The 13,301-nt window shown below is 48.7% G+C and overlaps 1 protein-coding gene across 10 annotated transcripts in view; it reads right to left on the bottom strand.

Moving 5' to 3' along the window:
• DCDC2C (doublecortin domain containing 2C) overlaps positions 1-13,301 on the bottom strand; it is a 121,287-nt gene that overhangs the window by 61,785 nt on the left and 46,201 nt on the right. For all 10 annotated transcript variants that reach the window (XR_003524694.1, XR_003524695.1, XR_003524696.1 and 7 more), the window contains 2 exons: positions 11,455-11,555; positions 2,188-2,256 (listed from right to left, as the gene is read on the bottom strand). Coding sequence is in view for 5 of the 10 variants with exons in the window: in XM_027622513.1 (XP_027478314.1) it covers positions 2,188-2,256; positions 11,455-11,555 (170 nt within the window). In the remaining 5 variants the exon portion in view is untranslated. The remainder of the gene's footprint in view (positions 1-2,187; positions 2,257-11,454; positions 11,556-13,301) is intronic.

Here is a 13,301-nt window from a genome sequence, read left to right as displayed (position 1 = left end):
TCACATCATTAATGTCTGGACAAAAGAGAATGGGGGTTCCACTGCTCCGTATCACCTTCTTTCCCCAGAAGCTGAGATTGCAAACCAAGACATTTAAAATCGAGGTGCTTGGGTTTGCCATTATTCCGATGATGCATTAAGAAAGACACTTTGATCCACTCTAAGAAATTAAATCTACTGATTGATGTCAAGTTACTAATACAAAAACTCCCAGAGGCCCGAGCAGATTTACATAACAAGTCAATAAGGCATGGATGACGAATTTCAGTGGCCAGGCCACACAAGGCACTCAGGCTATTGCATAAACTCAATGTCATCACAATGCCTGTGCCCTCTTTCTATTAAAATACGACATTCGGCTATTACACAACTGAACCCCATGAGTGCCCCTCTACGCTACTCCCCCCAGTGCAGACAGGTGCTCTCTGTGCCGCTTCCCCTAATGCTCCAGGACAGACCCTGCTCCAACGCTCAGAACACACTCTTACACTCTGGCACCAAAGCAACTAAATACTCTCCTTCCTCCTCAGTTGAAAGTCTTCCCAATCATCTGGATGCACACTATATACTTTCACTGAAAACCACCTCCAAATCAAAACGATTGAATAGAAGGAAGGAAAAGAGAATGGTTTGAAAGGGTATTCCCTTTGACTGTTTTAGATCATGAACTCCACTGATGTTGAAAAACCCAAACAAACTTCATTTCCCACAAACGCCCTTTCCAAGGTGGGCAAGAAGTAGGAGACAACTCTGAGTAGCCCCAGCCCCTCCCACCAGCCCTCTGGGCTCCCTTCCCTTCCCTCTGTTCTTAAATGGGGAGCAAGTTTAAGAGTGGAAACGGATGGCTCACAAGGCTGTTGCATCCCCAAGTTTACTTATAGTTCTGGAGGCTTCAGCATTAGAATAGACCCAGACTTGATATCCCAGACTTATTACACAACCTCCTGCCTGGGGCCAAAAGGTTTAAAACAAGAGGGCCTCCTGGGGGGGGGCTCATCTGACTCTTGATTTTGACTAAGGTCATGGTCTCAGAGTTGTGGGATCGAATCCCATGTTGGGCTTTGTGCATGGAGTCTACTTAGGACTCACTCTCCCTCTGCCCCTCCTCCCCCGGCTTATGCTCTCGCTATCTCTCCCCAAAAAAATTTTTAAACAAGAAACCGCCTTGGGGAAAAAAAATCTAGAGATAGATAGAATTTTGAAAACAAATCCCCAAAAATCTATTTCCTACCTACATGAATTGTATATTTAGAGTAAATTTTGTCTTAAATATGCTCACCACAGGGACACCTGGGTGACTCAATCAGTTAAGCATCTGACTTTGGCTCAGGTCATGATCTCAGGGTCCTGGAATCAGGCCCCAAATCAGACTTCCTGCCCAGCGGGGAGCCTGTTTCTCCCTCTCCCTCTGCACATCCCCCTGCTCATGCTCTTCTCTCTCAAATGTTCTCACCACCAAAAAAAAAAAAAAAAAAAAGGAAATGGTAACTGTGGTTGATATGTTATATAGCTTTAATTGCCAAATATTCCTCAATTAAAAAATTAAGATAAAAGGAAAGTAAATTTTGTTTTCCCTATACACATACTTTATACAGACTAGTCACATACTCTCATAGAGAACCACAGGAACATGCTTCCTGCTTTGATGGCACATCCTCAGCATCTGGAGGGAGAGAGGGTAACAGAAGCGCTCTCCTGGGCTAGCTCATGCTGCCACCTATGGAGCGTGCGCCGTATGCACCCCTGCTTTCCCCCAACAAGACGAGCTATTTACACAACACCAACGCCCCACAAAGCAGAACGTCCACGGTGTCCACAGACGCCTACATACCTACACACCAGCTGCTCTTCACCTCCCGACTCTCCCCTCTAAAAATATATCTTGAAATTTGTTGGGAAAACAGTTTTCAGTCTGTGACTAGAAGCACAGTGACAGGTAATTAGGACACGTATAGAAGCAATTAAAATCACTCACGTAATTCCTGGCACCCAAGAGACCAGATCTGAGGTACAGACTGCCTGGGAAACACACTCTGTTTCTAATTCCATGCTGATCTATATTCAGAATGCACTGGGCTTTCTGATTCTTTCTTCATCAAACGTGAGCTCCACCCAATGTGTTAAAAGGATAAGGAGGTGCCTTCCATCCACAGCATTAAATACAAAATAAAAGTAGAATCAGCTCACCTTGTTGCCTTCAAAATCAGGGGGGCTATTATGTATCTCTTCGTCTTCCTTAACTATCTCCGCTGGTGTCTAGAGAGAAAACATACCACGTTTCAGGTTTAGTGGCAGTCAAGCTATGTCAAACCCCATGAGAGGAGCAGAGGGGGTGGGTCGTGGAATTCGGTGAACCACTTCTGTGGACAGAGCTGAAAATGTGGCTCGTTTTTCCACAGTGCCTGCCCTGTGTTTTTGCCTTTTGCTCCACTTACGAAATGCTAGCCTATTTAATGAAATTGTCGGGGAAATCCTTAAGGAGAAACACTAGAAACCCCTTTCATGTAAACAGGAGTGGATTTTCCCTCCAGATGCCTCTTGTCAGCAGGTAATAAACGCCTAGGATCCTCTGTTTGGCCCTGGGGATCCCAGTGGGGACCCAAACCAGAGCCCTCTTTCCCTGTGTTCAAGACACGTCCGCCGCCACCTGGGCGGTCCTGCTCCTCACACAGCAGTGCCTGCTCACATCTTTGTGTATTATTTCCCAGTTTTTGTGACTTGTTGGCAAAAAGCAGTGAGCTGTGTTTAACTGGTGCCCTGGAGCCTCTCCACGAGGGGAAAGCCATGTGGTTCTGTGGCTAAGAAAGAAAGGGCCCCCCTAGGGGCTACCGTATTTCTGTATGCGTCAGAGTAGGCACGCTCAGCGCATGTGCCACGTGTCCATCGCGGGCTGGCGAGGGGGTCTCCTGCTCACAGTCACCCAGGATGCCAGACCGATGGAGACGCCAACTCCCCGTGTTTCCATGGCTTCAGGGGCAGAGGGGCAGTGTGGCTCTTAACACCTCTGCCAGGACGTGTGGCTCATTACGTCCAGCCGCCTGTTGTCCACAAAGGCAGGCTGCAAAGCCACACCTGAGGTAAAGTGGGTGAAGAAGTATTCTCTCACCAAACAACCACAACTGGTGTCCATGAAGAGCCCTAAGGACCCCACAGCTCCTTCCAGCTGACCCTTGAAGGCGCAAGACTTAGTCTGTGGCTATGTAGACATGTGGGTGACTACTCAACAGCCAGTCCCACTAGCCCAGACCTCGGCTGTCCAAATGCTCCGAAAACTCAGACTATATGAGCATTCTCGTCCTGTAGCCTACGTGGAAAGTAATCGTGATGAATAAGACTCTGGGGACTGCTCCAATTACATGAAAAAATAAACACAAAAAGCACATTCTTTCAAAGAGTAAGTGACATGATTTGTCCAACCATTGCTTCATTCACTTATTCGGCAATATACAAAGAATGCCTGCATCCTGCAATCCTGACATATGACAGTGACAGTGCATGCAAACCAGCGTGGCCCCCAAGATAGTCAGACGGGGAGATGAACATTAATTAAGTCACACAATTAAATATAAAACCACAACTGTGATATGCTTTGTAAGAGAGATTCGTGGAGAGAAATAGGCTATCATGGGGTTTAACATACACAGGAGACCATGGAACGTTTCCTCTGGTGTGACTACAACTTGAAATATGAGGAATGAGAAACATTAGTATATAAAAAGGCAAAGAGAGAATGTTGCAGGCAGAGGGGATGGTGTGTGGCAGTCTTGCTGCAGGAGAATGCACTGAGGTTGAGGGGGACTGGGGATGGTCAGCCTACGGAGAAAAAGCGATAACAGTAATCTAGCCAGGGAATGGAGGCAGTCAGACCAGTGGGACGGTGGTGTAGACAGAGAGGGTGGGTCGCTTCCAGACATATTTAGGAGGTAAAACTTGCCGATGTTGAGATGGTCTAGGAGGTAAAACTTGCCGATGTTGAGATGGTCTGGGTATGGAAGAGTTGAAACAGTCAGTCTTGGGAATATCTCTAAGTTTGCTTTGGTCTTACTGGATGGACGATGTCATACACCTACTGAGACAGGGAGAGAGCAAGGTGTGGGGATGGTGTGGAAGGACACGTGTGTGTTCTCACCGTGCTGAGCTTTAACGTCTCAGAACATCTAACTAGTGATGTCAGTTCACAGTGTGTGTCTATCTGGATGTGTGTGTGTGTGTGTGTGCAGATGTGTGTGTGTGTCTCTGGATGTGTGTGTGTGTGTAGATGTGTATGTGCATGTGCACCTGGAGCCCAGAAAAGAGACCTGCAGAGAGACTGACACCACAGTGATGGAGAATTCTGTCTGTGGAGAAGGTCTAGAGCTAAACGAAATGTTGCCCTGACCCGACCCATGCAGACCTCCAATATTCCATGCCAAGTGGAGGATCAGAAGTCTACGGAGAAGAACGAGAATGGGGCCCCTGGCTGGCTCAGCCAGAAGAGCATGTGACTCTTGATCTCGAGGCTGTGAGTTTCAGCCCCACACTGGGTGTAGAGATGACTTAAAAAATAAACTCTTTAGGGACACCTGGGTGGCTCAGTCAGTTAAGCATCTGCCTTCGGCTCAGGTCATGATCCCAGGGTCCTGGGATCAAGCCCCACATCAGGCTCCCTTCTCAGTGGGGAGTCTGTTTCTCTCTCTCTCCCTCTCCTTCTGTGTGTGCGCTCTCTCTCTCTCTCTCTCTCTCTCTAGCTCTCACTCTCTCTCAAATAAATAAATAAAAATCTTTTTAAAAATTAAAATAAAATAAACTCTTTAAAAAAGAATGAGAATTGAGTGGCCAGACAGATGGAAGGAAGGAAAATCAGGACACGGGTGGGTCTTGCCAAAGAAGGAGAGTATTGGAGGAAAAGGGAGGGGCCAAAAGTGTCAGATGAAGGTGAAAGGCCAAGTGTGATGAGAACTGAGAAATGCACCGGGCTTGGGTCATGAGGTCAAGAGCTGTTTCACGTCATTGTGGGCAGAAGCCAAGAGAGGCCCAGGAGAGGGGAGGGGATGGAGACAGTGCGGGAGGAGGGACCCTCCCTCCAAGGACTGGGAGACACGGAGTTGCACAAAGGCAGGAGGCCAAGGGAGGGATCATTCTGGTTATAATCGGCTTGCTTCCAGCACGTGTACCATCCGGCCAGGAGGATTCGAGTTCAATCCACCCAGAAAAGGGTGAACAAATACCTGACAGCATAAGACCCTTGAGGGGCTCGGAGGGGACAGCAAAGCCGGGAGAAGGCGGGACGGGCACACCCACCGTGCAGACCAGAAATTAGTGTGCAGATCCTGCGGTTGCCTGGCCCCCAGCCAGTCCTCACCTCGCTCCTCGCTAAAAGAAAATCCTATCTCAGGCGCTAGCCACACAATTCAGAAGAGCCTGGGCCCCTTTCCAGACACCGGATGCTGACACTGGTTGGTCTACACCACCAAAGGCCCATTGCCTCTCCCCAGCTACTGACAAGGACGAGGCAGACACATGGCGTAGATTTCGGGAGGGTCCCTGGGAAAGACTTTTCTCACTACTTGAAAAGGCCACAGGGAAGGAAATGGTCTCTCCATTCTTCTGGTCAGCGTTCATGTGTCTCAGTGTACCACCCAGAGCAGAGGCAAACATCTTGGAGACCGTGAGGAAACAAGGCTGAGGCCAGAAGTTGGCGTGCAGAGGGAGGTGGGCAGGGCAACGCCAGCAACTGGGTCCTCAGTGACCTGGCCGAGCCGATGAGCCGGCCGACCCTGTGAGCTCCCGTCACACAGGAGGCCTCCAGACTTGTGTTACATGGCCTGACCTGATATGCGTTCCTTATGTGTAAGCCACGTTCCTGCAGCTTTCTGTTCTTTCCAGCTAGAAGCACCCTAACAGATACAGTACTAATTATGCTTTTTAATTTATTCATTGAAGTGAGCACCCCAAGGACCTTTGTTAGCTTAGTCCGAGTTACTCCATGCTCCTAAAAGTGCCAAAGCTTTAAAGCTCCATTATGTTTTTTCTAATTAAACAATTCAGAGATTACACAAATTTAGACTTCTCCTAATTAGTCCAAATTATTTTCGTTTTACTTTAGTTTGTGTCTTATTTTTAGCTCCTTCTCTAGAGTGAAATGAATTACAGTTGAGGTGCATTGCTCCGGTTGCTACAGGGAATCTAAGTAAAGTAAATCTCTTCTACACTGTCTCCTGGGGGCTCTGAAAAATCACTGCAATTCAGTAGATGTCAGAACTAGACCCAGTCTTGGATGCCTGGGTGGCTCAGTCATTGGGCGTCTGCCTTCGTCTCGGGTTGTGATCCCAGAGTCCTGGGATCGAGCCCCGCGTCGGGCTCCCTGCTCGGGAGGGCTGTTTCTCCCTCTTCTACCGCCTCTGCTTGTGTTCCCTCTCTCGCTGTCTCTCTCTGTCTGTCAAATACATAAATAAATAAATCTTAAAAGAAAAAAAAAAAAGGACTAGACCCAGTCATCTATGATTTCAGTCAGTCCACCCTTCCCATTCACGGACAGGACATGCCCAGCACCTGTTGGGGAATGACCACCCAATGGTACGCTAGTAGAATAGAATTGGTGAGAAATGCTAAACTGTACCCCCACCCCAGAAAAAAATCAAAGATCAGAGTCCAGAACTACACGGAGCCCACTATTCTAGGTACTTTTCTGTCTTTTTATAGAGTTTATGAAAATAAACATAACCTTAAATCTGGCATAAGACATTGCCTTTGTGAAAAATGTGTACTGTAAATCAAGTAGAATTTTAACATCAATGTTTGAATATCTGGGTGCCAGTTTTGTATAGATTGTAAGAGTTAAGAAATGTTTCCTTAGCACTGGGGCATAATAACTCAGGACTTTGAAATGAAAGCTGGTGTAAAAATTTGCCTCTCCCGGAGAATTAAAGCTGATAGAGCATCTCTCTTTTAAACCTCCACTGAAGACCTGTTGACAGAAATGTTGGCAAGGGGACACATTATGTGCTACTAAAAGCAAAGAGAAACAAAAAACATTGAAAATAAATTATAATTTCTTAAAAACAAAAGCGCAAAGGGAGACAATGTAGCATAGGAAGAAAGAAAAGGCGAGTAAAGATCAACTACAATCCACGTCCAGAGAGACGACCACCAGCACAACACTTCGTAACATCCACAGTCTCTCCCTGTCCCTTCTGCTGTATTTCCCACATACCATGCTTTCCGTCCTGGTCAGGAGACACCTGGTTCAGGACAAATAGGGTTCAGCGACGTTGAAACTTCACTAGTGATGACACATGTAAGCAAGATCACACAGTTAACTGAGAAGAGCATCTCTGACCTGGCACCACGATTTCATGCCTCTCATGAGCCAAAGACAGACATCAGTGGAATTCTATGAGCGTCTCAATGCCAAGTGGAGGAAAGCTCAAGGATGAGCTTTTACCGCCAGGAACCCTGGATGTAAGAAGGTGCCTTCAACACGGGCAGGAAGAAGGGGCTGTACAGAAGCCAAGGACAACTGTCTCCATTGGGAGAAAACCAAGAGACAGAAGGTGGAAGATAGAAACAGTGGTGTGTATCGCTGGAAGTACAAATCGATTTTTGTGAGTAAATCACAAAGAAAACAACTGGAAGACAGGACCACAGAAATAGGGGCATTTTAGGAATCAGAACACGGGTCAAAATGCACAGTTGACAGTCATCTTGCCCTGTCAGGGACAGCGATGCCCAAAGCAGCCATGGCCTCTCCTCACCGCTGTTTCTGAAACTCCCTGCCCCACATTCCAACACCCCCATCCTCCCCTTTCTGCACAGCAATGAGAGATCCTCAAACCGACTTAAAAGCACAGGGAAGTTTCTAGCCCTTGGAACACAGGAAAGATTAAAGGCCGCACAGTGTGAGTCTTGCTCATCACCACAAGAAGTGGGCATTCCATGATGTCACCTACCAGAAGCAAAGGACAGCCCACCTGCTCTAGTCATCAAAACTTTAACCTGGAGTCATCACTCAGCGATGGCAGCTCAGCGACAGGTAGCAATGTTGCCGTGGTAAACAGAGCGGCCTCCAGCCTGTGTTTGCCCCTCACTGATGTTCCTGCCTTCTGCTGACAACAGGTGCCATCAACTGCAAATGAGTACTCGCCACTGCAACTATCCCCTCGGTTTGAAGAATGCCCGATTCTTGAGGTGCCCCTCACCGGTCTAGGCTGGACTCCAAATTCATAAATTGATTGCTTGGGATGTTATATTTTGTAACACTGTGTCTTTACAGCAACACTGAAATAAAGACAAGGTGATGCCACAAGCATAAGAAATAACATTGTGACATCGTCAGGCTCGCCCACAGGTTAAAACCAGTTACCTGAAAACATGAGCAAAGTACTCCAGGTTATTATAAAAGCCTACACCATCACCAAATAGTTTAACACTAAGGCCAGACCCTCCTTCATTAATGGACTGGGAAGTCCTAAGGGCATCTTCCCCTCCTCCCACAAGGAAACCAGTAACCCCAACACGCACCAGAGCTCACCCAGCGCACAGACACAGAAGTTAGACAAACACACGGTTCTCCAGGTATGTGGGCCACTTTGATGCGGAACCCCACCCAGGCCAGGGCTGCCAGTCATAGAGCGCCCATCCCCTGCGCTGAGGACCCCGCCCAGGGAACCTGCCAAACCACATCCTGCTCTCCCTGCTCCACAAGACCACCTTCTTCCCTCCCCAGGGCAGAAAAAAAAATCCTTGGATTCTGCATGCTGGCAGGGCCTACACTGTGTTTCATGGGGATCCTAAAAGGAAAATCATTCCTGGGGGAGGAAATCAGAGTTAACCTAAAAGCTTAAACATTATTGTAATTTTGGGACTTCTCTGAAACATGGAATATGCTAACGCACACTGTGGTTCCCTGAGGGACAGATGGGAAAAATAGTGCTTCCCAAACATAAATGACCACAGGGACCTTGTTTTCAAAGATGCAGAACTCAGTCTGCAGACTTGGTCTATCTACAAGAATTTCACTTCAGCCTGCTGTGCCTTGCATTCATTTATCCAATCACCCAGGATTTTCTTGCATCTATTCAATGGGACTTAATGAGCATGTGCTGAGCCCCTGCTGGGTGTCAGGAAATGGCACAGTGGGAGAACACCTCCCCAGGTGTGCGGTGCCCCCACGCCTCACTCAGCTCCTCCAGCCCCTCATCTCTGGCCCCCGCAGGTGCAGCACGTCTTTGTCTCTGCTCACACTCACACACACACACAATGTCACAGGAGGGGTGCTGGCCTAGCCCCCACTCCTCTCGTCTTAATGTCCATTTATGCAGCCATAGCTGGGAGTCCCATTGTCTCCTTGTCCTTCAAAGCTGCAGAACTTGCTTTAATACCGTCCCCTGACAATTAGGACGCACTGCGGATGCAACCAGGATGCAACTCAATGCACTGAGACATCAGCTCTCCCTGGTGTGCAGGAGAATGGTCAGACAGAAAGCAGCACAGCAGCGGTTCTTTCTGGTTCTTTCTGAACACCCCCCGGCCTCCCCCGCTAGGTGGCCTGGCTCTCCTCCTCTCTCTGCCCACCTCTCCCACCCTTCCTGACTCCCCTCCCCTGAGCCTCTCCCTCCCACTACACACCCTTCTGGGGAACCCCTCTCACCACACAACCTCGAATACAATGGAAATTAACTCCAGCAACAGAAACTCATGAGTATGTTTATTGATCACAATTATGAAAATAGTATTTGTGACACTAGGGTTTTACTTGTATTAAAAACTTGCATCAGACACTCATGGTCCACAATCCAGAACAATAACATATCAAGGACAATAATCAACATTGGAGGAGGAGCGGGGGGGGGTGTTAATTTTTGGTATAAAAGTAACTGCCTAAAATATCCTAACTTATTTATTATAAAAATTCTTAAATGTACAATAAAAATATAGTGTTAGTTTGGGTTTTAAGAGAAAATTAAATCTTTTGATCATTTCTCAACATGTCAAGGAAAAGAATAAATAATATCACTAGCAATTTGGAAAATACAACGAGACACAATGGGAAAGTGCTCAAAATGCTCAAGGAAGTGGCTAGTGCCTTTACATGGTCCGTCACACCTCGTCATATTATCGAGGGAAAGGAAAGTAGCAGAAGTTAATAATAAAGTGAGAAAATTAACAGTGACTGATTTTCAAAAGAGGAGCCAAAAGCTTGCTGTCATCTGGGTTTGGCGCTCTGGAACCACAAACTCAGCACAGGGGCCAAGTCTATGTCAGAGGGATAAAAATGGTACTCAAATGCAGACATTGACCTTTTACAGAACATACATTCTTTTCTCAAGAACTAACAATTAGAAATGTGCTTCTAGGAACACCTGGGTGGCTCAGTCGGTGAAACAACTGCCTTCAGCTCAGGTCGTGATCTCAGGGTCCTGGGATCGAGATCTACATCCGGCTCCCCACTCAGTGGGGAGTCTGCTTCTCCCTCTGCCCTTCACCCTGCTCCTGCTCTCTCGCTCTCTCTAATAAATAAATAAAATCTTTAAAAAAAAAAAAGAAAGAAATGTGTTTCTAGTGTTTTCAGGTAGATTCTGTGGACAAAGCCATGCAGTTCAGAGCTCACCTACCCACCTGCCCTTTGCAGGAGCAGGGGTTGAGGCCAGAGACCCCTGGAGACGTGACCTGCCCTCTGGGCAGGCGAGGGGCATAAGGCCCCTGTACTTCTGCTCCTGTCCAGGCTGAGGATGCCCCTCACACCTCATCCACTTCCCCTGGACCTTCCTCAGACTCCACGTCTCTGTGAGCCCGAAGGAAGGAAGGAGAGAGGTGGTCCACCGTGCACCAGGCCTTGGACCAGGGACTCACACATGCATTACTTCACTTAGCCCCACACGAACCTGCCCAGTGGCACCATGCCCATCGCATGGATAAGGAGATGGGGGTTCAGAGGTCAGAAAGCCAGGCAATGGAAGACCCATGAGTCCCCACCACATCACCCGATGCACCACTCATTCCATCACCCTGTCATCCCACCGATGATCACTAAGGGCCTCCTCCCTGCCAGGAACTGTGCCAGGACAAGGGTGACTACAGTGAGCACAGCAGTCCGACCCCTTCCTTGTAGGGGGGAAAGGGACAGCAATCACGTCACAACAAGGCTAACGATGCTGTCACAGACCGTGACAACTGCTCAGAACAGTCCTCAAAGCAGAAGAACTCACCAGGGAGAAGGGCAGGCAGGAAGGATGGGGAAGGACAGGAAGTGGAAGGAGATGGGGTCTCTGAGCCCATCACGACCATGGTGACAGCCTCTGGGGGTCATCCTGCATAGGACCTGAAGGATGAGCAATACCTGACCAGAGGGGCATAGAATGTGCTAGAGGCTGGGCGCGCGTGGGGGAGGGGAGGAGGAGGAGGCTGCAGGCAGGCGGGGCTGAAGCAGCTGAATCCGAAGGTGGTAGGCCCGGTCCTGCAACACCTGCTACCCACCTGGTCCACAGGCACCTCCACCTGCACTTCCTTGTCCTCTTTGACTTCCGAGGCTCCCTGGGCTTCTGTGGGAGGAGTCTGGGCTTTATACACGTCACCTTCTGGAGGAAAACAGCACAAACAGGTTTTCAAGCCAACGTCCACTGCACATTTTTCTGGCCCAAACGAAAGTCGAGGCTCGGCATCCTGTGAGCTGCCGGTGTCGTGCGCAGGCAGCCAGCCCCAGGGTTCTGAGTCCCAGCATGGGGTCCCCCACTGCCCTTGCTTCTGCCTCCATGTCTGCACTGATGGTCATCTCTGTGTCCTACCCGCCACGGGACTCAGTCCCAGAGATGAAACACACTGATCGCCTGGCAAACGTGTGTCCAGTCAAAACAGAAATAACTACAAAGCAACCTGCCAGACACCAAAATAGTATTCTGAGGACATGTACCTTGATTACTTCAAAATTACTTCAAATTACTTTAAAATTACTTATTTTGAAGGAATGAACAAAATGAGTTTTAACCCACGAAGTGTTAAAATTGCACACTGTAGTCTACTAAGTCGACAGATAAAAATCATCTAATCAGCATTACAATTGGATGTCTTACATGCTTATAAAATCCCAAGGTTCTTGAAAACCTTATCCTCATGCTGACAAGACTAGGTGACAGTAAAAGAAACAGAAGAAGCCAGCCACTTCCCTCAACCCCCAGAGGATGTCACCACGGTGGTGATAGGCTCAGTGACCCCAGTTCCTTCCACTTCTTCTTGCCCTTCCCCGCCCTTCCTGGCCCTCAGCCCCAGAAGGACCATTGCACAGCCCTTGACGGAAGGGACAAACGTAAGAAGAAGGCAGAGGGCAGCATCCATCCGGACCCCGCAGGGTGCCAAGCCCTCCTCTGTTTGCTTGACACTTAACACTCACACAAGCCTCTGTCAACCATTCCACGCCCATTTGTTTGTAGATAAGGAGTGTGCCGAGGGCCCCACACTCGGGAACACGCTCGGGGCCACACTTGGGAATACGCTTGGGAGGGCGTAGCTGGAACCTGGGCGCCGGCACACTGCACTGCTTCCTGGAGGGAAGGTAGGATGCATGCCGGGCAGCCCCAGCCATGTTGGACAGGCTTTGCCAAGAAGAAAATTTTACACACACTGATTAAAATCTCTATTATGTTGATAGAGCATCTCAGGGACTATAGGTTCAATAGACTCTGGTCTTTGGCCCATCCTGGCCATGGTCAGGTTGCATCAGCACACTGTGTCAGCCGCACCCACCGGGCAGGAGCAGTGTGAGTGCCCTCTATCCAGACCAGGGCCTGGCGCACAGCCGGACAACACCTTCATCTCTGGTGGGAAGGCCCAACAGGGGCGGGGAGCAGGAGAGAAGCACAGGGAGACAGTCAAGATGTCACCTGGAAAGCAGCAAAGAGTTCCCAGGAAGCTGAGAGACAATCAGAGCACAAAGAGGAAAAGCCGGACTCGCTGTGCGTGGGGAGTGCCAAGGAAGGGAAAGGCTTTAACAAAAATGACTTCCCTGAATTGTCGGATGCTGCAGCGAATCAAAGGGGAGCCCTCCTTCCCCTGGTCCTGGCCTCTGCATCAGCAGCCACCACCAGCAAAGCGACTGTGCTACACGCTGATGGGACTCGAGGTGGCCAGCTCCCAGCAGGGCTCCACAGAATAGAAGCAGGAGCAGAACACGTATTTTTTTTTTAATTATTTCATTTTACAAGAGGCGCGGCAAGATGGCAGAGGAGTGGAGACCTGGATTCCTGGTCCCAGAAATTCAGCTGGATAGGGATCAAACCATTCTGAACACCTACGAACTCAACAGGAGATCGAAGATAAGAAGAGTAATA

The sequence above is a fragment of the Zalophus californianus genome, chromosome 8 (assembly GCF_009762305.2).
Source record: "Zalophus californianus isolate mZalCal1 chromosome 8, mZalCal1.pri.v2, whole genome shotgun sequence".
Lineage (NCBI taxonomy): Eukaryota > Metazoa > Chordata > Mammalia > Carnivora > Otariidae > Zalophus > Zalophus californianus.
This window is presented reverse-complemented; position numbering and strand designations above follow the sequence as displayed.